This window comes from Paroedura picta, chromosome 7 (genome assembly GCF_049243985.1).
Source record: "Paroedura picta isolate Pp20150507F chromosome 7, Ppicta_v3.0, whole genome shotgun sequence".
NCBI classification, from domain to species: domain Eukaryota; kingdom Metazoa; phylum Chordata; class Lepidosauria; order Squamata; family Gekkonidae; genus Paroedura; species Paroedura picta.
The window spans coordinates 100,340,303-100,368,111 of NC_135375.1; the positions used below are offsets into that span (position 1 = coordinate 100,340,303).

Sequence of the window (27,809 nt, forward strand, 5' to 3'; positions counted from 1 at the left end):
TCTATAAAAATTGCCTAGGTAGCTTTTGTACTTCTAATAATATAGGGGTGGCATAGGGAATGGCATGGTAAAGCCTGATCTTATCAGTCCATGGAAGCTAAGCTGGTGCTTGGATGGGAGACCATCCAGGAAGATTCATCAGAAGGCAAAATGGCCAACCACCTCTGTTCCCCGCTTGACTTGAAAACCTCTTGCTGGGATGGCCGTACATTGGTTGTAACTTGATGGTAAATGCATAATATTGTGAGCCATTTGCTGGGCACTCCAAATCAGGGAATGACCCATCACCCCAACAAAGCAGTTATTCATAATTTGCATACAGCAACCTGTCCTGTGGATGATGTGGAGACTGTGCCCTACCTGGCATGAAATATGTATGTATGTATGTATGTATGTATGTATGTATGTATGTATTTGAGCTCTATACCGCTCTTCCCTATGGCTCTAGGCAGTTTACATTAACCGTTGTGGAATACTTACATAGAATATTATAATACTACAAATAACAATCATAACATAACATGGCATAACATAATCATAACATAACATGAAAACCAGAACAGTGTTTTAACAGTTGGAAGTGATTTTTAACAGAATAACAATGACAATCCCTGAGCAGATCAGATTTGTCAGTCATGGAAGAGCATCTGGGGGGGGGGGGAACCAGCAGATGTTTGAGTTGGTTGGCCTCACGCAAATGCCTGGTGGATAAATAAACTGGGTGACTTTGGGCCATTCAGTTTCCCTATCTTACAGGGTTGTTATGGGGATAGAAACATACACCTGTATGAAATTGCCTTCCATTAAATCAGAATTATCTAATCTGACCAACAGCAGTCCCCCAGGCTCTCAAGTTGGGGAGGGCTCACCCAAAACCAGGATTTCCACATGCTAATTTATATATTCTGAGCATTAAATCATCCCCCTCCTCCTACATAAAAGGGAAATTGTGATCAAGGATGGCTCACCAGTTAACCAAATGCTGACAAAACCACACTGCCTTTTTTCTATTGGTGGAATATCCCCCAATCAGGGCCAATCATGGCTCTTGCTTAGGATTCCGCACCCTTCCTTCCCATCAGGTATGCTGTGAAGGAAGCCTCTTACAGCAACTGATTTAAGTGAGGAATTCATTTCTCTGCCTGTCTGTGTCATGCTGAGGGGCAGCCAAAGTGATGCAGGGGTGTCCATGTGCCACTTACAATCCTGCTTTGGCTGACCTCACTGCTGGAGGGAACACACAGTCAAGCCACGTATGTCCATCCTCCCCCGACACCTCCCCCCCAGACACTGCCATACCCTCGGCCTCTCCACCAGCACCAGTTTTTTAGGGTCCCTTGTAATTTTTTGCACAGTGGACTTTATTGCTAGTGTACATATAATTGTTATAATGTAATAGAATGGCAACTCACCCTAGCATCAACTCTGTTCTGTTCTCCAGAGGTTAACTTTGGATGAGGACCTCTTCAAGACCTCTCCCTTTTAATGGCTTCCTTAATTCAGCCCAAGCCACCTGGCTGTTTCTTCAGTCTGCAGGTAGCTCTAGGTACTTTGCACTGTTTTAGGGATCTATCCTGCACAGCCACTGAAGCTGATTTTCCTAGACAGAAGTCAAGGCTTCAGAGATCAGTTTCTCTGGAGAAAATGGCTGCTTTGGAAGGTGGACTCTATGGCAGTGGTCCCTAACCTCCGGTCCGGGGACCAGTCCCAGTCCGTTGATCAGTCGGTACTGGGCCGTGGCTCCTCCCCAGCTGCTGCCTCAGGGGCTGCCCTGCCACTATGCTGCTGGCTAACCTTCGGTGTTCTCCAGCAGCAGCCATAGCTGGGGCTCCCCCTCGGCATGGTACTGTGCAGCTGCTGCTGGCAACGCCCCCCAGCGGGTGGTGGGAAGTCAGGGGTGCCAGCGGGAAAGCAAGAGGTGTAGGGGCTCAGGCGGCAGCGACGTCCCTCCGTAAAAGATTCCGCCCCCCCTGGGCCTCAGTAAAATTGTCAAGCATTGACCAGTCCCTGGTGATAAAAAGGTTGGGGACCGCTGCTCTATTATTTATTTATTTATATTTATATACCACCCTCCCGCGAAGGCTCAGGGCGGTTTACAGGGAACAGGAAACAGATACAGATAAGAGCCTGAGGGGCTCTTCTATGGCACTGTACCCCACTGAAGTCCCTGTCCTGTTCAGGCCCCACCTCCAAATCTCCAGAGATCAATAGAAGGAAACCCAGAGAATACAGACAACTGCAGAAAACCACCAGAAGTTTCCCATTCTGGATCTTGCAACCCTCCCATCTCCTGCCAGTAGCCAGGGGGGACATTAGCCATCGATTGCCAAGTATCCCCTGGCCACTGGTGTGGAATGAAGGGAAGGGTTGACAGATACAGGTTTAAAATCTACTGGAAGTGTGGGGATGGTGCCTGGGGAGGATGGGGACCTCAGTGGTGTCCAATGTCAGAGAGTCCACCCTCCAAAGCAGCCATTTTCTCCAGGGGAACTGAGCTTGGTCGTATGGCAACCAATCGTACAGGTCTCTGTAGTCAACCCCAGGAGGCTGGCATCCCTATAGGGTGCAACTATTATCCTACATCGATCACAGCTCGAAGACTTCTCTTGCCTTTTCCTCCTCCCTCAAAATTTTGTACACTGCTCATGTGTTTCTGCCTGTAGGCTGCCAACAACTTTGCATTGCAACCGCCGCTGTCCACAAGGCTCTTGCTTTTGCGCTTAGCAAAGTGCTGGAATAGGCTAGCCAGCCTGACTAGAATGCCCTAGACGGGACACTCTGCTTGAGGCACTGATGCTCTGTCGGTGCTGGGGGGGACGGGGGGACGGACAGTGGGAGGGCGCTTTACTTCTACTTCCCCTCCTCCCTCAAATTTGGGTGTACTGCTCATGTGGCCTCCCTCAAGGGCGCCAACAACCGTTGCAGCGCAACCGCTGCTCTCCACACGTCTCGGCAAAGGGTTGGAAGAGGCCCGCCAGCCTGGCCGGAGCGTTGCGCCAAACACCTGGCCAGGGGGGTGGGGTAGGGTGGGGGGAAAGGCCCGTCCTCCGCCCGCCGGGCGTCCTGTCTCGTCTCGTCTCGCCTCCCCACCCGCCCTCCGCTCCGGCTTCGACTAGGCCTGACCTGAGGGAAGGAAGGACGGAAGGAAGAGGGGGGGGGGGGCGGAGAAGCCAGGAGCGAAGGGGCGTGGCCGGGCCGCCGCGCAGCCGCGGTGGGCGTGGCCGGCCCTCTCCCTGGCGGTGGCGGCCGTTGCTGCCTGCCGCAGCCGCGCGCGTGGTGAGTGTGGTGGAATGCGCGCTGCGGCGGCCGCCCTGAGGAGACTCCCGGCCGCCGCCTGCGTCGTCGTCGTCGTCGCCCCCGCCTCGGCCTTCCCTTCCCGAGCCCGCTGAGGGGAAGGTGAGCGAGCGGGTCCCTCCGGCGAGGCCGCGAGCGAGGAAAGGGAAGGAGGGAGGGAGGAGGGGGGGGTGGAGGAAGAAAGCGGGCGCGAGCCGAGCGAGCTTGTGGCGCTGTCCAGGGCTGATTCTGCAGGCGGCGGCGGAGGGGGCGGAGTGAGGCGGCGCGGGGAGCGAGCGCAGGCAGGCAGGCAAGGCAGGCAGGCAGGCCCCGGGCAGAGAGGAGGGAGGCTGAACGGGCGGGCGGAGGAGCCCCCTCCCCCTCCCGCAGGCAGGAAGCCGCTGGGAGAGCTCACCCCTCCCCACCCGACCCCACCCGCGGAGGCGACGTCTCCCCGTGGCCCACCGCCCTCCGTGGCAGCCAGGCAGGCAGGCAGGCAGGAAGAAAGGCGAGCCTGGCGAGGCGGAGCTGGGAGGCCGCGGGCAGCCGCCCTGGTGGAAGCTGGACAGCGATTTCTCGCCCTGCCCCTCCCCGTGAGTCGAGGGGGGTGGGGAGACGCGGCGGCGGAGGCGGCGGACGTGGGAGGGGGGCGTGCAGGATGAATGGCCGGCCCGAGGGGCTCTTCTTTTTCTGCCCCCCTGCAAGTGGGGCCGGGCCGGGAGTGGGCCTCACCACGTTTCCTTCCCCTGGGAAGGGGGGGACCTGGCGGAATGCGCTCTCTTCCTCCCAAGCACGTACACTCGTGCCTTATTTCCCCACTGCTGCGGGTGCTCCTCGGCGTTGGGCCGTGTGCGTGGAGGTGGAAAGCCCCCCCCCCCCCCCCCGGCCCAGCCTTGCGGAACAAACGTCGTTCTGTTTGGCCTCGGCGGCCGCCAAACTTCCCACGGCTGCAAAGTAGAGAGCGAGGTCTTCGCCCCTCTGCCCAAACTCGCTTCTCAGCCCCATCGCTGGTTCCTCCAGCCTCAAACCCCCCCCCCCATGTAAATATCGCTCGCCTTAGTGAGAGGCAACCAGGTGACCATTTCGCCTTCATTTCTCCACCCCCGCCCGCCCCAATTTCTCGTCCCGGGGGAATATTTGGGGCGAGGAAGGAAAGGCTTTCCCCACCCCGCCTTGAGCGTGGGGGCTGGGCGAGGCGTTGCGCCCGTCGAGTCGGGAAACCCCGCAAGAGAAAGTTTGTGGAGGAGTTATGGTAACTTTTTTTTTTGAAGACGGGCAGGGGAGCAGAGACAAAATGGGGGAGCCACCCGCGTGGGGGGTTGACTCGGCGCCGTCCTTGCCCTTGGAGGGTGGGGGGAAACAAACCAACCGACCCCAACCAGCCGACTCGAGGGAGTTTGCGATGTGTGCTGCAGGCGAGATTTTTGCGCAAAGAGTCGCTTTGTGCGGCTGCTTCCACTTGGTATTTGAGAAAATGGCCGAATGCCTATTTCTGGAATGCAAGAGCAAGCCGATGGTGGTTGGGCTGGTGGCACACATGAAATTCATTGGGGGGGGGGGGGGGAGGCAGTGTTTTAATTGCAGTCTCTCCTCCGAGGATTTGTAGCCTACGGATGGCAGTCCTTTGAGTGCCTACTTGGGAGTAAGACCCACTGAACTCAGCAGGACTTAACTCCCGAGTAAATATGCACAGGGGAGCCGGGCGGCGAGCGGCTCTTGCTTTGGGAAAAACTTTTGGCACCTGGAAACTTTCGAATGGAGCTGGGTGTTTGTGTGTGTGTGTGTGTGTGTGTGTGTGTGTTTTGCTGGCGAGTCGGAGACCGAGCTCAGTGTTGTGTATGTAGGTCATTGAGCTGGTTTGCGTTTAGGCCGAAATCAGACCAGTGCTGAAGTAACACCCCCCCCGTCCCCGCGCCAGCGGCTGTTGGTTAGCTCCTTTCAAGCACAAATGATCTGCCGAACATACTTTTGTTGTTGAGGAAGAAGCATATATTTTTGAGGCTCTATGGCCTCCCCCCACCGCCCTTTTCAGGAATATAGCAGCGGAGACGGGGACAAAAGAACTGGTGCAATTTTCTCTCCTGTTTTAAAAATAAATCTTCAACTACACAGTTTAAAGCATGTTGCCCCCCCCCCCAAGTTTTGCTATGAATCCCCAAACCTTACTTAAAGCAATGTAGGGTTGTATTTAATATGAATTAACATGGAGTACATGCCTTTACATGTTAAGCTTTACTGCCCCCTGTTCTACTTGAATAGTTAGGAAGTTCCTGCTCTAATAAGCGTGTTACATGCATTTATTTCCTTAATAGTCCTTTTTTTCTGGCTGAGACTCAATGCAATTAAAAAATAAATGCAATAAGAACAGTGTAATAACATTTGGTAAATAGAGTTTGCTTAAGTTTGCCGGCCTTGTAACCCCATGTAGATATGCTATAATATTAAATAAACATCCTGAGTAGCCCTTTCATATAGATTGACTTCTGAAAAGGTTTTGGTGGAGACAGAAGTATCATGGGAAGTAAGGCTGATTGCAGTGAACTTATAGAATGGCAGTATTGCCTTTTGGTGTAGTGGGATAAGCAGACCTTCTGCAACAGCTGTTGGTGTCTCATCAGACATTAACTCTGGGGGGGGGGTGTTAGCTGTGTTTTTTGTACACTGCTAGTGATCTTCGCAGGGGCTTCAGTCTGGCCTCTACTAGGGACACAGTGTTGGAGTTTATGCACACTTTGTTTCATGCCTGTATGCGCCTGAATTTTTGAAGTGTGATGGAAAGCCATGCTCTTTCTCAGTTTTCAATTATGCAAACTCAAGATCTCATCACACAAATGATTGGACTCTGGTGTACCTCACTAGTTCTTGCAGTTGGTATCATTAGAATGGTGAAAAGTGATGCACTTTCCAGAATCAGTGCTTCTTCATGAAAGGGGAATTATAATCTGCATTAATCATTGTTCCAAAGTTAGGCCTTCTGGGAACAGGCAACTTGTTCTGGAGATTCATACAAGCAGATGTGAACAGACACATTCCCACAATGCTTATGTGTCTGCATACTTACACTCTTAGTCTTGCTCTTTGACCTCTGTTGAACTATGACTACCTTGGGTTGTTAATTTCTTTGTTCTCATCTGACCCCCCTCTTCCTTTTTCTACTAAACGGCCTTTTTAGCTTCTTGTTTGATAGAATTCTGCCGTAAGCATGTACATTACCACTAGTTGTAACACTAGATTAGTTCCCTGGTTTAGAAGTTTCTGTTGAGAAGAGTGTACTGTGCTGCTCGTACCTTGAAGTGACCTTAGCCTAGACCATCATTGATTTTTTTTTGGGTAGTTTGGTTACACAGGAATATTCTCTGGACTCTTTTTGTCAGTGCTTGTGAAATTATGATCTTTTTAAAGCAGCAGAGGGGCAGAAACTAATGACTGTTGCATAGCACGCAAGAAAGTTTGGCTGGGAGAAGCTGGCCTTTGTGCTGACTTATCAGACCTTGTGTGGTTCTGTTTGTGGGCGGGTGTTTTCTGTGATACACGATAAAACATGAAATAAAAACATTGTTTTATTACATTTTTGTATTTGCGAATGATAATAAAATCACACAGATCCAACTAAAACATGATAGGTATCAGCTTCCCATTACAAAATATGTAATGTGGCTTTCAGATAATAGAAAACAGACTTTCCTTTACATCCTCTAAAATCAGTTTTTAAATTGAATTAGAGCTGGTCAGTTGATTGGTCATATATGGTCACGTAATCATTTCACCTGACAACTGATTTTGTTCCTGGTTCGTTCATATAAAATAATGACATTTTATTTCCAAATGTTTTGTTAGTTGTTTTTAAATTGTATTTAACTTTCATTTCATGGGACTGTGTAAGACTTCTTGACTTTTACTGCATAAACGCAGGAATAACCAAACAGCTACAAAACTTTTTAAAAAATGAAAAGTTAGTCAATAAATTAGACCATGGTCACAATAGACTATAAGGGATGTCATCTATAAAAATGAGGGAGAGATCCTGACTCTTGTAGGGCTGGGGATCAAGAAGTCTTCAATTCTTTCTTTCTTTTTTCTTAGATGGTGACAGAATGCATTAAGAAAAATCTGGTGTTTGTAGAGAATGTTGCAATATTTGTAGTAAAATATTAGAGGCTGCTCAAGTTTCTGCGTTTTTATGTAAACCCCCCTGAGCCTCAGGAGAGGGCGGTATATAAATACAATAAGTAAATAATAAGTAGATTTAAAAAAAATTGTCCTTTAGGAAGAAATGATAAAAACAAGCTTCCAGCAAGAAAAAGCATAATGAAGAGAAGCTATTTTTACTTCTGTTTTAAGCATTAACTGAAATTCTTTTGCTTTTGAAGATTATAGAATGGGTTCTTCATGAGACTAATATTCATAAAGTCTTTATTTTGTTTCCTTTTAACAGAATTGTTACTATGGCAACACAGGTACTAGGGCAGTCTGGTGGCAGCGGCCTATTTCCTGGCAATACTAACCTTGGCATGGCGCTGTCAAACGACATGTATGACTTTGCTGAACTTTCAAAAGCTGAGCTGGCAGCTCCTCAGCTTATTATGTTGGCCAATGTGGCCCTGACAGGAGAAGTTAATGGCAACTGTTGTGATTACATGGTTGGTGAAGAGAAGCAAATGGCTGAACTGACAACTGTGGGCAACACCAACTTTTCAGACAGTGATGGAGAAGATATGGATGATGCACAGGATGTGGAGAGCGACCATGAAGGCATGGAAGACATGGAACTGGCAGGCCTTGAAGCCCCTGTGGCTCCTCATACTGAAACTGCAGAAGTGACTGAGTCTTCAGGTCCTTCTAGTCCAGGCAAAGACATCCCACAGAAAGCATCTGATGTTCCAGACGCTCCAGACACCACAGATGAGAAATGTAAGAGCTCAAAGAACAAGCCGTTTCGCTGTAAGCCTTGTCAGTATGAGACAGAGTCAGAGAAGGAATTTGTGGATCACATTCGGGTACATGGTGCCAACAGGTTCATTGTAGAAGAAAAAGCTGAGAAGCATGGCCAAGTGAAAGAAACTGAGACTAGTGGCCCAGAGGAGGTGGATTTCTCCAAGGGGCCCATTAGATGTGATCGCTGTGGCTATAACACAAGCAGATATGATCACTATCTAGCTCACTTGAAACACCACAACAAAGTTGGAGAAAATGAGCGGGTCTACAAATGCACCATCTGCACATATATGACAGTCAGTGAATACCACTGGAAGAAGCATTTAAGAAACCATTTCCCACGGAAAGTGTACACATGCTCACAGTGCTCCTACTTTTCTGACAGAAAGAACAACTATATACAACATATTCGAACTCATACAGGTGAGTGTTGTATTCTCACATTTATTGGTTTGATGTGTTTAAGCCTGACTTCTCAGCTAGATTGGCTCCCACTGAGATAAAGTGCTGGGTTTTCCAACCTAGCCTAATGAAGGAATCTTCATCAAATACTGCAGTATCTATTGGAACTTGGCAATATGTTGTCAGTTGCTAGAAATGTTTGATGGGAACTCCCAGTTATTAGTCTTCCACTCTCGCCATCACTGTTCAGCGGTTGATGATTTTAATAGCTGGGCCCTAGAATGTTCCTCCCAAACTATATAAGGCAGTGGTTCCCAACTTTCCTAATGTCATAATCCTTTAATACACTTCCTCATGTTGTGGTGACCCCCCAACCAAAAATTATGCAAGTGTTCTTTCACAGAAATTAAACTGAAACTGACCAATGGCATGTAGATCCATTGTTCATGATTGTATATAAATTCTTTTTTTCCTGGGGTTTCTCAGTTCAGTTCTGCCAATTGTCCCGCCGAGCTGCGCCACCACCTGGAGCGCCTGGCGGGAGACTGTGCTGCGCTGGAGGAACTGCTGGAGCGGCTGGTGGGCTCCTGAAGGAGGAGCAGCAACAGTGGCAGTGCCCCCCCCCCCACAGCCAAGCTGCTCACCCTGCTGCTACCCCTGTGAAAGGGTCATTCGACCCCCAAAGGGGTCCCGACCACCAGGTTGAGAACCACTGATATAAGGGCTTCCTCGTAGAAGAGTACTAAAAGTGCTGCATTTGTTCTAAGCAGGCCCAATATAATCACCCTGAACAATTATTGTGATGCAGTACACTTCCTATATTTCGGCCTGGCACATCCATGGGACTCATTGCTCAAATCCTTCACAGTCTACACATTAGGATTTTTACATGGGGAAAGGAAGGGCATGAAACTTGTTTTAACTTTGACTAAGATGCAAACGACATGCATCAGGCCACAGTCCCTATTGTCAGAACAATGCGGTTTTAAAAGAATTAATCTGGAGCAAACAGGTTGTAGAATGCAGGCCTAATGTAAATGGATTATCCTTTTACATTTTAGCATAGCTGTCACAGTGCTGAAGGGGCAGGGGACCCTGTTGTAGGCACTATTGTCACAGCTACTACCCGCGATAGCTAAATTAAATCTTTTTCTGTTCACAGACAAAAAATCCCAATGGTGTTTTGTGTTTTGGAAAGTGCTTTGAATAGTCCGCTAACTTGGATTTCCCAGCTCAGCTTCCCCCCCTTATTGTTTGTGAGAGTTCGTCCCAAACAATTAGAACAAAATTACTTTTAAAACAAACGCAGAATTAGAAAACGATAACATTGCCAAGAATCACTAGTACCTGAAACTCATTTAATTTTGCAGTGCAGATTAGAAGCCAGTTATCTGAATTAACAGCAACAATAATAGCTATGATAATTTAAAGCTTTTATTAGTTAGTATTTTATTAATTACCATTAGTCATAGTGGTTTGTAGAATTGGGCTTAATGGATCTGTAAGTATTGGTGATTATGAAATTCCTGAATGGACTGGCATTTCCCAGATATCAGAACTCAACAAAAGTCAGTATTAACCATAGAAAATGAGCTGCATGTCTTGGAAATTACAGCCATAAGTAAGCAGTGTCAGCATGAATTCTTTTCCCATTTTTGTTCAGATTTTTCACGAATAAAGCTGCTGTCAGTTAGGCTCAGATTGTTTGCTAGCTCAGATAGTTTATTGCTTCAACCCCCCAGTCAACAATTGACTAAACTTTACATATGGAAAGGACAAACTATTTTTAGTGGTTCTGTTGCAGAGAATTTCATAATAGTCTTGAAAATTGAGTTAGCAAGTTAGAAATGCAGTGCATTATGGAAATTGAAAAAAGGAAGTGTATAAATATCTGTAAAAATTAAATAACTATTTCCATTGTAATATGCAGCTGAGACGTCGTCACCTGGACATCGTCACATCAGGTTCATGTAGAATCATAGAATAATAGCGTTGGAAGGGACCTCATGGGTCATCTAGCCCCTGCACTATGCAGGACACTCATCCCTATCGCTCATCTACTGTAACCTGCCACTCCCTTGAACCTTCACACAATCAGCCTCTCTGTCAGATGGCTATCCAGCCTCTGTTTAAAAATTTCCAAAGATGGAGAACCCACCACCTCCCGAGGAAGCTAGTTCCACTGAGAAACTGCTCTGTCAGGAACTTCTTCCAGATGTTTAGATGGAATTCCTTTTGAATTAATTTCATCCCATTGATTCTGGTCCATCCCTCCAGGGCAAGAGAGAACAACTCTGCTCCATCCTCTATATGGCACCCTTTTAAATACTTGAAGATAGTTATCAGATCTCCTCTCAGTCATCTCCTCTCCAGGCTAAACGGACCAAGCTCCCCAACCTTTCTTCATACATCTTGGTCTCCAAACCCCTCACCATCTTTGTTGCCCTCCTCTGGACACGCTTCAGTTTGTCTACATCCTTCTTTAACTGTGGTGCCCAAAACTGAACACAGTACTCAAGTGAGGCCGAACCAGAGCAGAGTAAAGCGGTACCATCACCTCCCATGATCTGGACACAATACTCCATTTGATACAGCCCAAAATCCCATTTGCCTTTTTAGACACTGAGTCACACTGCTGACTCATGTTCAGTGTATGGTCTAGATCAGGGGTAGTCAACCTGTGGTCCTTCAGATGTTCATGGACTACAATTACCATGAGCTTGTGGGAATTGTAGTCCATGAACATCTGGAGGACCACAGGTTGACTACCCCTGGTCTAGATCCAATGTATGACTCCTAGATCCTTTTCGCACATGCAACTGCCAGGACAAGTCTCCCCCATCTTATATTGGTGTATTTGGTTTTTCCTACCTAAATGCAGAACTTTACATTTGTCCCTGTTGAACTTCATTTTATTCAGTTTAGCCCACTTCTTGAGCCTATCAAGATCATCCTGTCTTCTGATTCTGTCTTCTGTTGTGTTAGCTACCCCTCCCAGTTTAGTATCATCTGCAAATTTAATAAGTATCCCCGCTAGTCCCATCTAAAGTTTCTAGTTCCTTGTTGAGAGCCAGTTTGGTGTAGTGGTTAGGAGTGCAGACTTCTAATCTGGCATGCCAGGTTCAATTCTGCACTCCCCCACATGCAGCCAGCTGGGTGACCTTAGGCTTGCCACAGCACTGATAAAGCTGTTCTGACAGAGCAGTGATATCAGGGCTCTTTCAGCCTCACCCACCTCACAGGGTGTCTGTTGTGGGGAGAGGAAAGGGAAGGTGAATGTAAGCAACTTCAGGTCTCCTTCAGGTAGAGTAAAGCGGCATATAAGAACCAACTCTTCTTCTTCTTGTGATCTCCCTTGGGTTGACTGACCTGCTAAATGAAGAACCTAGTCATAACACAGCACCCTTTTTAACCATGCTTCCAACTGGACAAACTGGAGAAAGAGACCATGTAGAGCATTTGGCAGCCTTTATTGATACTTGTGATGAAACCTCTCATATCTGCCAGGGTTGGAAAGCCAAGAAAGACAGAATACACTAATATAGCACACTTTTTCCTTACAAGATGTTCTTGATTCAAGTCTTGAAATGATTCCAAGGCGTAGCTCATATTTTGTACCATCAAACCCAGTAACTAGGGACGGGCAGCCATGTTGATTGGCTGCCCCATATTTCAATAATTTTGCTTAATCCTTTCCCATTTGGCCTTTCATTTATGAGGTTAATTATCATTTTCTGTGATAGTTCAAGCAACCCTCGTTCTCCATCTATCCCTGCCATATAACCTTAGTGGTTTGTGCTTATCAAGAGGGATTTTGGAATTGTGAACTAAACAGCACCTGTTACCCTCTTAACCCTTCTCAGTTGAGCCAGTGCTGCAGACATCTGAGAGTAGTACCAGGCAGTGTAGATCTTGCATGAAATAGAGCAGGGGTAGTCAAACTGCGGCCCTCCAGATGTCCATGGACTACAATTCCCAGGAGCCCTTGCCAGCATTCGCTGGCGAATGCTGGCAAGGGCTCCTGGGAATTGTAGTCCATGGACATCTGGAGGGCCGCAGTTTGACTACCCCTGAAATAGAGTGTTAGAACACGGTCTGGGAGAGCCAGATTTTAGCCCCCCCCCCCTTGCCATGAACAGTTGCTGGATTATTTTGGGCCAGTCACATACTGTCAGTTTAATTTACCTCATAGGGTTGTTGTAAGGATAAAATGGAGACGAAAGATGTAAGCTGCTTTGGGGTCCACATTGGGGAGAAGCATGGAGGAGAACTGGAAAAAAAAACATATATCAAGTCCTGTTAAAACGCGGTCAGTTTTGAAAGAAGCCATAGTTTCAGGAATGGAGCTGTGGAAACAATTGCTAACTCTTGGTGCAGCAAGGCTTCTGTACCTTTAAAAGCTGAATTGACAGGCTGCAGAATAGCAGCGAAAGCTGAGGCTGTCACGGTGCGGACACTCTGTACAACTGTGCTGACTGAACAACTGTTAAGGAATTTGGCATTATGCAGGAGCCAGATTGGGACAAGAGAGCTGGCAACCCCAAAGCAGAGCAGCTAGTTGGAAACCCATCACTGCAGCTTGTGGTCATATTATAGTGTCAGTAAGTGGTAGGCCCTGTATTGCAGTGGGTTCCATCCTTACCTATCTTGCCTGTTTGAAGATTACCGGGAAAGAACCTAGGAGGAAAACCCCAGAACAATAGAATAGCGTTTAGCAGTAGGATCAAAGAGCTTGTGACTTCAAGCACTCTGCATGTGGTAGTGAGTGGCGGATTTAAGAGAGTGGCATCACCTAGGAGCTCTTTCAATTTCTGTTCCCCTCCTCTTCCCCTTGGCCTTTCTCACATGTCAGGATTGTGTATTGAGAGTACTAGTGTGGGATCCAACTCAGCGTTTCCATTGGTGTGAGTACTTCTGCCCATAAAGGGGGATTTCTGTGGCTCCTACAGCAGTTCAAAGTGCTCCCTGAAATTCTGCTGTTGTGAAAGAGGAGACTATCAGGAACAGGACATTGAAGGGGCAGCTGTGTGGGTGGGGCAGGGTGCTGTGAAAGATATGCTTTGTGGGCAGAAGCCCTTGCGCCTGCACAAATATTATTCTGGACCCATTCCATCAGATTCTGTTGAGGGTGTCCTACAGGGCTGTCATCCCTATAAGACAGATGGGGTACTTAGTGGTTGTCCTGCAGCGGTTAGGGGAGCTCGTAGTCACTCAGAAATGTGGTTGTGTGCCATGTCTCCCCAACTTGCATGTAATGTTCACAGCATAATGAGTCACACTAATGTTCTGGCAGCATATCTCCAAGGGAAGGGACTTTCTGCATTTTGTTTAATTACTCTTTGCTGTCTGTGTGGGAGACATTCAGGGAGGAATGGTTTTTAAGCCCAAACGCAGTAGTTCATGTGGATGGTGGGAATGAAAGCATTTGCAGCAGTCAAAGTTTGATGGATGGAATTCCTGTCCTTTGCTCACCTGCATGGGATCCATTGTCCTGGCAGTGCCAGTGGCAAGAGTGGAGGACTTGGTCCAGTCTTTCTGTTCTGAGGTGGAGTCTCTGTAAGAGTTTTTGAGCAGTATACTAACAATATTCCATGACAGTGTTTGTGGAAAGCGCTCTCTTTTTGTGCACTGTGCATGCTCCTATAATCCAAGTCTTTCCCTCCCCCAGGTGTGTGTGTGTTTGTGTATGTGTATATGTGTGTGTGTATGTGTGTGTGTGTGTGTGACAGGAAGCCAGAGAGATGTCCCAAGTTCTCCTATCTGTTACTTGAGTTATGTTTAGGAATGTTGAATGTTTAGGAATGCTGAATCGAGCTGGTATGTTGGGAAGCAGGTCCATGTGCATAGGTGGGGGGTCTTAGTCTTCATTCCCATTGAGTTCAGTTTCTGGTATAAAATCTAGAAATGTGAAGACTGGAGGGGGAGAAGGGGAAATCTGGAGTAACACTTGAAAAAAACAAACCTGCTATGCACTGTAAAAATAATTTTTGGGAAAGAGTGAAATCCTTTTTAAAGCAATATTTACTCACTCAGAATGTACAGCATTAAAGGTTTTATCTATAGCATTAGAAAAACAGTAATTCTTATGTCTACTGTAGATAAGTACACTGTTTTCAACTACCATATTTCTTAAATGTGATTTTTTAACAATATGTCGATTAATTATTTATCAAGAGTTTGGTGTTGGGAGCACAAACATTTTGTTACTTTTTATCTATTGTGATGTGATGATTGTATGAGACGGTTCCTGCCCTAATAATACTTTCTGTTCTTCACTACAAAATGTTCTCTTTTCTTCACTTCCTGATTTTCTTTCTTACCTCTGAGATGGCAAGATACATTTTGCTAAGGTAGCCCAGGTTGCAAGGATTTGCAGTTCTCTCTCTCTCTCTCTCTCTCTCTCTCTCTCTCTCTGGTATTGTTTATGTCAGCAGTTTTATACTTCTCAGGTTAAATTTTTTTTTTTAATTGCTCATGTGGTGTGTGCTTATTTTAACGCCTCTGTTTGTTTTCGTAGGAGAACGTCCCTATCGGTGCTCCATGTGTCCATATTCCAGTTCTCAGAAGACACATTTAACCAGGCACATGCGTACTCATTCAGGTTGGTAAAAAGGCAGTCCAAGAGCTGTAGTAGTCAGGCTATTGGTAATGTTGGTTATATGCCCAATAATCTGGTGTAGGCATAAGCGGTAGCCAGCTGAATGCATTGCATTGCTAACCCTGGGATCTGTGATTTCTGTGGTCATATGTCAGAGATGTGACCAGAAAGAAACGCTGGCTTCCAGATAATTCTTCAAATGTTTGTGAAAATTGAGTCTTGTCTAGATGAGTTTCAGCTCCCCCCCTCCCCAGCAGGATAGGTTTCATTATGCATGGGGGAAGAATGATTTCACAAATTCCATCCTTAATTCACTTTTATAATTTTCTTACCTTAAGATAACAACACTGAGACAGAGTCAAAGCAGGATGTGCCACTGACATTTTTCCTGTACTTTCCTATCAGAAAATAATCCCCCTGGATTTCCAAACTGTTATATACTTTCTGTTTATGTAATAATATGAATATCCCATTTTATAGCCCAAGGGGGTTGTTGGTGCCCCATAAAAAACATCCTCGCAATCAAAAATAAGTAGATTAATATCAGAAATAGAAACAATGCAGTTTCCAAATGGCGTCAGGATCCCTTACAGTGAAATCCTAAGTCAGTGGATTTAGAAGGGTGCAACTGTGTTTAGGGTTGTACTGAAAGATGTCCTTCCCTCATTCTGATGGAACCATTTGCCACCTTTCCTGAGGATCATTGGGACCTGGGAGCGGGCTCATTTAGGCCTGCAAGGAGGCTCATTTTCCTTTGCTAGTAGTTGGTGGATATTAGGCAGAGATGCTCTCTGAAGACCTCTGAGGTAAAGAAGTGGATTTCAGAAGTGGGAGGAGACAAATGTTTGTTAACAGTAATTCTGCCCTCCTTTTGTTTCTGTCTTTCTTCCTTGTTCCAGGAGCTGTACATATATATAAGCTATTTATATCTTGGTAGTGGAAGAATGTGTAAGAATTGTTCCTTCAGTGATACAAGCATAAAATTGGCTGATAGTTTCCTATGGACATTATGAACAATTGCAGATGTGGAGCTATTATCAGTTCTGATTACTTCCACTTGTTTTTTTTTTAATGGCTGCCAAACTGAATTCACTTAAAAGGAAAATTTCAGCTCTCATCAATTGCATGAGCATATCAAGAAGTCATTCTGTCGTCAAGAGTTAGTAGAAACAGTTTTTCTGCTATTTGATCATGCATATTTGATCATGCATATTCATTGAAGTCCTTAAATTAATTAACAATAATTTAGAATGACATTTGTCCTGGACAGCATCCAAGTTAGCATCACAGCACCCTTCCCAGGTTTCTAGTTTCTCTTCTGCCACTGCTCCCTGATTTGATGAAATCTATTTCAGTGGGCGTGAGGAGTACAATAAGTTTGTGGCTCTACTTGGCGGCTGTCACACAAAAATGGAAATCTCATTAAAACATGGTTTGAAGACAGATGGCTAGATATTGGCCCTCACAAGCCAAGATTATTTGTGAAAGGTGCTAATGTCAAGAGAACAGGCCACACTCCTGAAGTCGCTGTGTGAATCTTTAACATTTTGTCCCTCACAGCTTATTCCATGTTCCATGAAGAGCATATTGGTTGGCAAGAAACTTCCACAGTTAGATACGTTGCACTTTTGGGAGAGGCACCAACAACTTGATGGACATTATAGCCAAATTAGAACAATATCTTGTCCGGTTGGTCAATCACAGTAACACAGCTTGGCAAGGTCTGTGAGACAAAGAAGTAGCTTTTTACTGATTTGGGGCAAAGGATAATGATAATTGCCCTAATCAGCACTTTTCCAGCACACTGAAGTTCATCAAACTTGACCCATCTGTGGTCAGACTTGTGAGTTGTGCCTAGCTAAATGGACTGTCATGACCATGGTGCCTGGCTTTATGGACTGTTCTCCTGAAGTATCGCCTGCTTTGTTAAGCTACAGCTGTGTAATATCAGGAGGACACTTTTTGACCAAGAGAAGGAAAACAGGTGAACCAAAAGGCAAATGCATCACAAATTGACTTCTGTGTCCTGCATTATGCTGTTGCAATAACTCCGGATGATATTATGGAGAGAGCAACATGAAGACCATTAATTCAAAGACTAGTTTGATTTTATTCAATGGGACTTGTTCCCAGGAAAAGTGTATTTAGGATTGCAACCTGTGGCATACCAAGGTTGTTACAGAGGAGAGAAAAGCCACCGATGGCACCTTGACATCCTTGGAGAAGGGATAGGATAAAAGTGTAATAGATAATGCAAATTGTTAGTGTTCAGTTCATATCATGGCTAGTTGTAGTAAACGTGGCAGAAATAGTGATGTGTATCTTGGCTTGGTCATGGGTTTCATGCTCTTGCCATGCATTTTTTATGCTGAATGAGCCGTTCCTATATGCAGAGCATTCTGAATGTGCAAGATGTGTAATCTTTACAGTTCTCATTTCTTCTGCGCAGGTTGGTGCGGCACATTAATAATCTGGCGGCCACATGGACAAATGAATATTACTATTCAAAGATGTTGCTGGCTCCCCATCTGTAATTGTTTGTAACATTATTGTATAGGCTTCACTGTGTCATGTTTATATAACAAAAGGAGCGGTCCTAGCATAAAATGGTACATAATGCATAACACACAAGATGGCAAATAACGTATTAGCACCATTTGTGTGCTTCGATCCTATTTTCACGGGCATTTAAGAGGCTCCAATGGGATCATATTATCCAGAGGCTTCCTGCAAGAACTGCAAAGACAGCTGATGTGAAGACAGGAGCTGCTGGGGCAATATCCTACTTAGCTCAGTTCCCGGTTTCTGCTGGTGGGCGGCAGCTCTCCTGGAACTCAGGGAACAGTTTCCTGTTCAGTATTATTGCTGAATTTTCTTGACCCTCAGCTGCCCAATCTACCTAATGCCTTCCTGTTTGCTCAGGTAGCATGCAGATCAGGCACAAGAGTAGTTTGAAAGTGTATAACTACTGCTGATGTGTGTGCAGTACGTACTTTCAAGTACTCCTCTACGCCAGTTTTGTATTTGCTTGAGTTTGTGCTGGTTGAAAGAATAAGTTAGAATTTCTGGACCAAGCCTGCCAGAAGGATATAAAATATTTATCAACATTATGATCTCAGGTCCTTTTAGTTACATACATTGAAAATTGTAATTTTTACACCGCCTAAAAGTTTTATCATGCTTAATCTTAGCATTCTGGTCTGTGACTGTATAAATAAACTTGACTAGAATTTCTGGGCAGGTGGCTAAAGGCAGCTTCTAAAAGGAAAACATTGAAGGAAAGGCAGGGATGTGTGGGGAGAACATTTGGCACTTTTTTTTTTTGGGGGGGGGGGGTTCTGGTCTTTTTGCTAGATAGCCACTATTGAAAGGGATCACAGTGTTCTATGAACAGAAAAAGACACTGTGAAAAAAGTTTCACCACTCCTATAAACCTCAAGCTGTAACATACATTTGTGTTTTTAGTATAAATTACTATGGAATATTTTCCTATTTGTTATTTCTAAGGAGTGCTATTAGACCTCCATGAATTATTGAAGAACAATCCAACCTAGTGTGTTAAACATCCATCTTACAGCCTAATGGCGTCCCTCCATGGGCACTCAATAACCATTGCAGCAAAGAACTGCAATGGAATTCTCAGATATTCTTGAAGGAAGAGTCCAGGCCACAGTTCCATAGGTAGTATCTCTTGTCATCAAACAGAACAGAAATGGCAACATGGCTTACAAGAAATGTACAGCATCTTGAGGCAAATTATGTTTGTTGCTGTAGCTGTACGTAATAAAGCAGGGGTGGCTAAACTGGCTCTCCAGATGTGCACGGACTACAATTGCCATGAGCCCCTGCCAGCATGTGCTGGCAGGGGCTCATAGTAATCGTAGTTCATGGACATCTGGAGAGCCACAGTTTGGCCACACCTGTAATAAAGTCCTTTTCAGAGCATCTATGAAAGAGGGTGCTTTGAAGCAGAGAAGTTGAAGGTGGGAAGGGAGTGCTTAACCCTCCCTCTGCTTGCCTTTTCCCCTTGAATTTTCTCTGCCCCAGCTTCTTTTATCTCAGCCTGTGCTATAAAGTCTCATTTGAACATAAAATTATTGGCTTGGCTGTTGAGTTAGATTTTTCAGTCATGCACATATCTTCAGATAAGGTATAAACATTTCTCCAAATTTATTTTGACCTTTTATTGGAGTATCAGTAGGAGAAACAAATTATTTCAGAATCAAAATCAGAGGACCTTTATTGGCATATGAACAAATTATTTTTAAATGTCTTCTGTAGGTAAATGTTAAGAAAGTGCTGCTTACCTCTGGGTGGTGGAGATTTATAGATCATTGTACTTTAAAGGATCAGGGCATGAAACACAACCCAGGACCCCATTTAAAAAGTGTACAGTTTAATTGTATTGGTACTGTCATAATTTTCCTTATCATGTGTCATTTCCACAATTTCCATTCTGTCCTGGCCAGTTTTCCCCAAGAGTCAAAAAAGACAGTATTTGCATTTTCTACCTGTGCAGTGATCCTCATCTGATTTGAACCCTCTCCATGTCTCTTTATCCTTTAAAAATAAAAATTAATGCACGTGTGCATCATATTATTTGACCTGACCTTGAGAATCTGAAAGGTTTCTAATTCAGCCTTGACCGTTTGATAGTTCTCCTTGCCCAGGAACCTGTGTTGGTGTGGCAAATGCTGCATCTGTCTTCTGCTCTTTTTCTCAATATGGGAAATACGTACCCCCTGGAACATTCTCTTCCCTGCTTAGGCAAAGATCTTGGGGGCAGAGGCCTTAATCAAGCATGTTTCATTCGTAAGAGCACATGTATTTCGGATATTACTGGGGAAGTTATGTCACATTTTACTGAAGAGAAAATTTACTTGTGGAGAAAAGTGTGGAATAAGACTAAATCTTTTTAAATAGTGGAAGTATTTTCCAATTGCTGCTTGCAAAAGTGTGTCAATTGGATAATTTTGCAAACATTGAGACATGTAGCACAAGGGAACTGCTGCACGATAGACTGATGATTTTTCTTGTTAGCATAACCTGCCTTCTAGATGTGAATGTTAAAGTGCAAGTCACACCAGGAAGTTTGTATAAAATGTCTGGAGCGGCCATCTGGTTACTCTAAAGAAATTTTATTCTTTTTTTACTCAGGAAGAATATAGTAGATTGTGAGATATACAGTGTAATGTTTATGTAAGACTATTCATATCTAATTTTCATTTTTCTACACTGCCTTCAATGGACCAGTTTGGTATGGATTCGAATTGCTAATATTACTATAGAGTGATCTCTCCTGGTATGTATCGATCATATACCAGCATACATGGCTTAATTATTTCTTGCATGTTTGTTTTTGTTTTCTTCTGTTTTGTATTTTGCTGCTTGTCTTTTTGTGAGTGTGTGACTGTTAAATCATTTATTATTAAAAGTCAATAAAACAAAAGCATGAACCAATCTGTAAATGTCTCGCTGTACAGTTGAGTTGCCATTTGTAATGAAATGACCGTAATTGTTCCTCTTCCCTGCCTCAGGTGAGAAGCCGTTTAAATGTGAACAGTGCAGCTATGTGGCATCCAACCAGCATGAAGTGACTCGGCACGCGAGGCAGGTTCACGATGGACCCAAACCACTGACCTGCCCCCACTGCGAATACAAAACGGCTGACCGAAGCAACTTTAAGAAGCACGTTGAGCTCCACGTCAGTCCGAGGCAGTTCCTTTGTCCCGTCTGTGAGTATGCAGCATCCAAGAAATGTAACCTGCAGTATCACATTAAATCCAGGCATCCTGACTGCTGCGGTATCACAATGGATGTCTCCAAAGTAAGACTACGGACTAAAAAGAGTGACGCGAACACTTCAGAAAATGCTGGTAATGACAGTAAGGGGGGACAAGAGAAAACAAAGAAAGAGTCTGCTGAAAAGAAGAGTGAGAAAGCTGTCAAAGAAGAGAAGAAGGAGAACTTGCCTAAAGAGAAGAGACCAGCTAGCAGCATTGGTACAGGCCAGGTGACGACCCGGAGTCGCAAGACAGTGGCCGAAAAAGAGACTGTGAAACCTGACAATTTGACAGAGAAATCGGGTAAAACAAAGAAGTCGAAAAGAAAAGCTGATGCTTTGACTTCGAAAAAAGATCCTATTCCAGATACGGATGTCATAGCGAAAAAGAAGAAGAAAACCGAGAAAAAGTCCTCCAAATATCACGACTCTCAAAAGGCTGAAAGCAAGTTGGAGGCAGCCAGGAAGCAAAATTCTTGCCATAAGAAAAACAAGAAAAAGAAATCCCAGAAGAGTAAGGCTAGTAAGAGCAACAAAACTCCTGAGGACAAAAATGTCCCAGATGAGGCTTCTGTCTCTGAAGAACTTCCTCTTGCCCAGAAGGGAGAAAGTAAGACAGATGATGATCCTTGCAGTGGACCACCAGTCACCAATGCTCCAATGAATGGAGAAGACCAGGGAGTCATCGTCAATGCTCCAAAGAATGGAGAAGGCCAGGAAGTCGTCATTGATGCTTCAGAGAATGGAGAGAACCAGGGACTTGTCCTCAGGGAGAATCTGGAGGATCAAGAGCCTCAGGATCAAAAGCTGCAGGCTGAAGAGCCACAGCCTGAGGCCAAAACCATAGACCAAGAAATGCCCATGGCCGAAGAGGAGGCTGCAGAAGCTTCTCGGAGCGAAGTTGAAACAGAACTACCTCTCATTCCTGAAGCCAGCTCTGAGAACTTTTCTGATACCACCATGGAAAAGGAGACTGATGTGCTAAAGGACACTTTACCAGACGTGGCCCAAGAGATGCAGAATACTCACAGTTGTGAGGTGGAAATGATAGCTACTCCAGATTTGGTTGAGCCGATGCAGATTTGTGAAACAGAAACTGTAACAGCTCCAACTTCGGAAGATGACAGTCCTACAAAAGAGCTGCAGGCTGAGGAGCAGCCAGAAGCAACACCATCTTCGCAGCTGCCCAAAAAACCTGAGCAGAGCATGAAAGCAGATCTGGCAACAGCATCGCCCAGTGGCGTAACAGTGAGTGAAAGTCAGGAAATGGAAGAGGACGAGGGCATCCACAGTCACGACGGCAGCGATATCAGTGACAACATATCAGAAAGAAGTGATGATTCTGGATTAAACGGTGCTCGGTCAGTGCAGGAGGAAACAAATCAGAAACCATCTCAAGAAGTGGCAGAAGCTGAGGCCATAAAGGAGAACTATGTGTGTATATTTTGCGACCGTTCTTTTAACAAAGAAAGTGAATACAGTAAGCACCTGAACCGCCACTTGGTAAACGTGTACTATCTTGAGAAGGCAACAAAGGGGCAAGATTAACCAAACGGCTGTTTAACGACAGTGATTTCTTCCTCTGTAAGGTCTCCTAGAGCTTTGGTACAGTTCTTGTAGAATCTTGTAGCTTAAGCTCTGTTGGTTTATACATTTTTGACGTTGGCTGGTTGTGTTTTTCCCGGCCTTTGATGACACGTTGAGTGAATTGAACTATCTGTATCTCTTTAGAGAGGGCAAGTATGGTATGTAACGCCGTGGCTTGTTAAGTCTGCGTAATCTCCTGGATGCATCTCTGGAATCATTTTGAGTGTTTCTGAGAATTTCCACCAGAACTCCTCATTAGTAGTTGTCTTCAGTTGGACTTGGGGCACAATCCCCCTGGAGTGTCCTGCACAAGCTCAGAAGAAACAAATGAGAGTTTATGAGTGATACTGTGACCCTGTACTGTTCTGTCCATGTCCGTGCGCAGGAAATGTTCTCAGTGGACTGGAACTGTTCAGTCATTACATTCCCAGCAGAAATTTCAACCTGATCAGAGATGTGGGCATCACGGCCCCTGCTAATGGTGAAAAGTCAACTTGAATTACTGCATCCATTTGTCTGTGACACTCTCTGACCCCCCCAGTCCAAGCTCACCCCCCCACCCCCTTCCATTTGACTTCCCTTTGAGACCCACCACAGTGTGGAAGCTTCCTCCATATGGTCTCATTCAGTGTGCCACGCACCCTGTGTTTGTGTTTGCATTTGCGTGTGTGTGAGCAGCAGAACTACAGTGGGCAAGGCCCGCGACGTGAGCCTTTCTCAGCTATTTGGAAATCCGTGCAGTTGGCTCTCTCCACGTAGTTCTGAAATTCAGAATACTCAGCTGTGTGTGAATGGGGTCCTTATGTAGACAGTTGATTAAGAAGATACAGTATTCACAGAAACAAAGCACAGGCGGGTTCATCACATTCTCCATAAAGGGGTGTGGCTTTGAGTTTCTGGTATCCGAGACTCATCTTGGGTCCGTAAGTCCCTGGACAGATGCACAAGCCCTCAGTGCTTCATGAACCGAGTGTTTTATGAACAGAAACGGGAAGGATATTGCTCTGATACTTTAATCTATCTTAGTTTTAGTTTATCTTAACCTCTTGGTGTGATGAGTGCTTAAAGAACTCATTAGCTGAGCTGCAAAAAAAAATGCAGCAACTTATTTTGTAAAAATGGCACTTTGGGAAAAATGTTGGCTCGCAGAAATCACTTGGTCATATTTTTGAGTTGCATATACATTTCAGGTCCCCTAATCACGATCAGCAAGCCAAAATTTTGAAGTAGTCTTTCCGTCTAGTTGATCGATGAATGCATCTTTGGTAAATATTACTTTTAACACAAAGTGATTGTTTTCTTTTGTGCTTTAAGAGAGGGGGAAAATTGCACATAATTTGTTATTTTTACCTATGCAGTTTAAGCCTTTAGTTTAGTGTTTGTGTTTTATATGAACTCTTTTATATATGCATGTTTTGGTTTTGTTAATGGATTTCTTTCTTTTACTGCTGATATTTTGAGGTTTGTTGCTTATCGTGGTCAGTGCTCAGCCTTTCTTGACCACAAATGTACTGGTTCTCTTATTGCTTGTTATGTTTGTAAAGATTTGGGGCTCTGCCACAGAGACTGTAATGCAGGGGTAGTCAAACTGCGGCCCTCCAGATGTCCATGGACTACAATTCCCTGGTAATTGTAGTCCATGGACATCTGGAGGGCTGCAGTTTGACTACCCCTGCTGTAATGGCATACATTTGGAGGCCATTAGCCCGTGTGTTTTTCTCTGAGAAGTGCCCCTACATATGCCTCAATGAACTGAATAGGAGCTGCACCCAGAGCTTGGGAGTGCTCTTCCAGTGCTCTCGGTGTCCTCATGGGGGTTTGCACAAAGGACCTCCCCAATAGAGTATGTGAGGTGACAAAAAGTCAGGATTTCCTCCTAATCAAGCTGTTTACGCATCCTCTGGATTAAGACAAATTGTTGCATTGTGCAAAATTCCATGCGTCAAACAAACAAACCGGTAAGCAACAAACCTTGAATCGGGGACGATGTAGAAATACCTGTTCCTCATTCAATCAAGTTTTCATTAAATTAATTACCCCTGTCCATTTCTGGTTGGCACAAAAGAGGAATAAAAACATTTGCGTGTTAGACTGACAGCCACTGGGAGAAAAGTCGCAAGTAATTTCGGTGCACAGGTCCGTTCCCAAGAAGGCTGATCTTTTTGGAGTCAACAAGAAGTGAGAAACCCGCCAGTGGTCTGCAAAACTGAGCAAGACTCCTTCCGCTGTGCCTCTGCCCTTGTAAACCCCAAGTCATTCTTGTTGACCTGAAGTCTGTGGATAGAAGCAGTCTCTGGTGCTCCAGAGAACTGCAGCTATGGAAGCTTGTGCTGCTAAAGGGCACGACCCACTAAGAAGTTCTCCCATGGAAGATCCCCGTGGAAATGAACCAATTGGTTTGATCAGAAGTTGTGGTGGAGAACTTTCCAGTGGGTTGTGCCCCCAAATGATGATTCAACATTTTAAATCCTGTTGCAAGAATACCCCCCCCCCCCGCTCCGGAGACTGCCAAGCTTACATTAGTTTGAGTTGTACTTAGGTTCTTTGCCACCCCACCCTTTTGCTGGCATCCTCCATAGTTGCCTTTCAACATGACTTGACTGAATAGAGGAACCTGATACTTCTGTGTGTATATTGGAGTGGGGGGGGGAGCTTGTATTGGGAGGCCAAAGATCTGAGGGAGAAGAATCCCTTTAGGGCAGAATAAACTGTATAACGTTTAGATTGTTGTGTGTGAATAGTTTTATGTTCCATATACTTACTTGGCTGCGACAATCATTGTCAACTGAGAATCAAGTTGCAACTATATTTATGTCGAACCATTAAACATCGTCGAAGCGTCTTCCTAACCAGTCAGTCGGAGTAGTTATTGACACAGCTTTATTGTCGGATGTAAAATATTGTCGTGTTTTGTAAGAAGTTTGAACAGTGGCCTGGATACGCCAATACTATGTAGAGGTTTTAAGGCTCTTGTCCTTTTTTTTTTTTTTTTTAAGATATGCTAACCCTTTTTGGAAGAGAGCCTTTATGGCCCTGAGCTACTTTTTTTTAAATGCATTTTTTAAGTTTTCAGCCGGGCTGGTTGAAAAGATGAAGGCAAACACGTGGCCGTAGAGTTCGTGACGTTAGTGGACTTGGCGGTGCGTGAAAATGCTGTTAACATTGTGCAGAGTACATGACTGGCATCTGATCAGGACTCAAGATTTCACCCTTGGAGAGAGTGGGAGACAGTGCTTATGTTAGGTGGCATTTCTGAGCAAGATAGTGTTGGCAAGTATTATCTAGGGATGGCTCTCCAGATGCCCATGAGCCCCTGCCAGATTATCAGGGATGCCTGGAGAGCCACAGTTTAGCCACTCCTGTCTTCACATGATGTTATGGCTGCGTCCCAAGATGCATTGGATGTGGTGACCGACTTGTGAAAACGGCTAGAAATTTCCATGTTTGCTGTGTAGATTGAGCTCATTGTGTCCACTGGTCAGTTTTTAATATATGCCAGTAAAAGATGGAATGTTATTCCTGACTTAAGGTTAGGCAGTGCTGGGGGGTGGGTGGATGGGTGGGTGGGGAGTGAAATTAGCGTGGAAATGTAGATAACTTACTGTGTTTCTGCCTAAAGTAGATACTTCTGAAAATGAACAAATCAGGTTGTCGCAGGAATTTTGGCTACAACTTTCCAGCTTCTTCCTTGATTGAAGGGCTTTCTCTCTGCAGCAGTGCTTGTCACACCATCCTAACCTGATGCAACCTGTGGTGTCTTGCATTGTGCATACCGTATTGGGCAGTGGGGCTAAGTGGAACGTGAGTGTTTGTAGAGGCATGCACTAAAAAAACGAGTGCCACAAGCCACCTGAAGATTTAACTAGGAACTTGCAACACATCTTCATATTGCTGCTATTTGGGGCTTGATTGACCCAAGGGCTGGAACTTTAAAATCTTTTTTTTAATAGAACAAACTGACAGGTCAGTTACTACTCATAATGCTGTTGATTTCAATGTTAATTTTTTTGCTGAGAAACTGTAAACGGAGGTTCAGCTAGATTTATTGCATCTTGGTTGTGTAGCTATTGGCTAACAAGCTGAGATACGATATTAATTGCATCCAGGTAGCTTAAGAAAATGGTTTCTTTCACACATGTGTATATACTTTTGTATTGCCCCCCCTCCTTTAAAAAGAAAACCACACTAGCTAATGAACATTTTGCAAGCTGGCACTGAAATGTTTTTATGTTGGGTTGCACCGTGTTTGAAGCTTTTTACAGTGCAATACTTGTATTATTTTCTCAATTTAAACCAAAGGTAATTTTTTTTCATGCTTTCTATCTACTGTAGTGCATGAAGAGCTTTTATACATTTGTAATAGATGTAAAATCAGAGCAGATCACATGTCCTGTTGTTTTTTTTTTAATTTACCTAAACTATGTACAAGCCTTTGTCCAAAATGTAAGGTTAAACTAAATTGCATATTAACCCTTTGAGTGTATTTTCCTAAGCATAGTTATAAGTCAATAAACTTTATTAAGGAATATGTGTGTACATGTGTATGGGGCTTTAACTGTCTCTTACTATTATCCAGGCTATAGACACTGCCTTGATCTCTGAAGGCTTGATTGGCTCAGGAAGAGGAAACAAACATATGCTCACTATAAATTTGCTAATAATTTTCTTTTTGAATCAAATCAGATACAAAAGGGTGGATCCCATCTGATGTAAGTGGACCTATGCTACAGGAAGGGGAAATTTCCTTTGTCCCCTTTCTGACTACAGCCTGCTGTGCCTCCCAACCTCATATGGAAGATGGGGGTGGTCAGTGTACCTCTAGTGACAACAGTGGAGTTCAGAAATGGGAGTGGGGGGAATTGCTGGGAAACCCCCCCCTTTCAAAATGGAAAAAAAGGTTGGGATCCAAGTAATTGAATACAAAATTCAAACACAGAGCTTAAAATGGAGGGAAGGAGAACAATATAAGCTGCTTTGGGTCCCTGTTGGTGAAAAATATAAGAATATGAAGATAGAAAAATACAGCTGGCATCTGAAGTGTGTCCAATAACCATCATGTAAGCATCAACTCTAAAGAGAAATAGTAACTTCTGTGTTAAATCTGTTTCTTACACTGGTACAAACGTAGGGCAAAACCAAGGTCCTTTTGCCAATTACCTATTGTTAATTAACAAATTGGGAGCCTGGCTTAAATCTGGTCTGGGGAGCAGGACTTCTTTATCCCCCCCGCTG

General features: G+C 44.6%; 1 protein-coding gene across 4 annotated transcripts; it reads left to right on the forward strand.

Annotated features, from left to right (window-relative positions):
- The first annotated feature begins 3,209 nt into the window (after nt 1-3,209).
- REST (RE1 silencing transcription factor) lies at nt 3,210-27,105 on the forward strand. 4 transcript variants are annotated; one of them, XM_077345696.1, is made up of 4 exons: nt 3,210-3,396; nt 7,709-8,631; nt 15,128-15,211; nt 20,746-27,105. In XM_077345696.1, exons 2-4 carry the CDS (start codon nt 7,719-7,721, stop codon nt 22,536-22,538), a joined length of 2,790 nt encoding a protein of 929 aa, XP_077201811.1. In that variant the 5' UTR covers nt 3,210-3,396; nt 7,709-7,718; the 3' UTR covers nt 22,539-27,105. The 4 variants fall into 4 exon arrangements, with proteins under 4 accessions (XP_077201811.1, XP_077201814.1, XP_077201812.1 ...); XM_077345699.1 differs by having other exon boundaries at nt 3,258-3,276; XM_077345697.1 differs by lacking the exon at nt 3,210-3,396 and adding an exon at nt 3,613-3,866.
- Nucleotides 27,106-27,809: the final 704 nt, after the last annotated feature.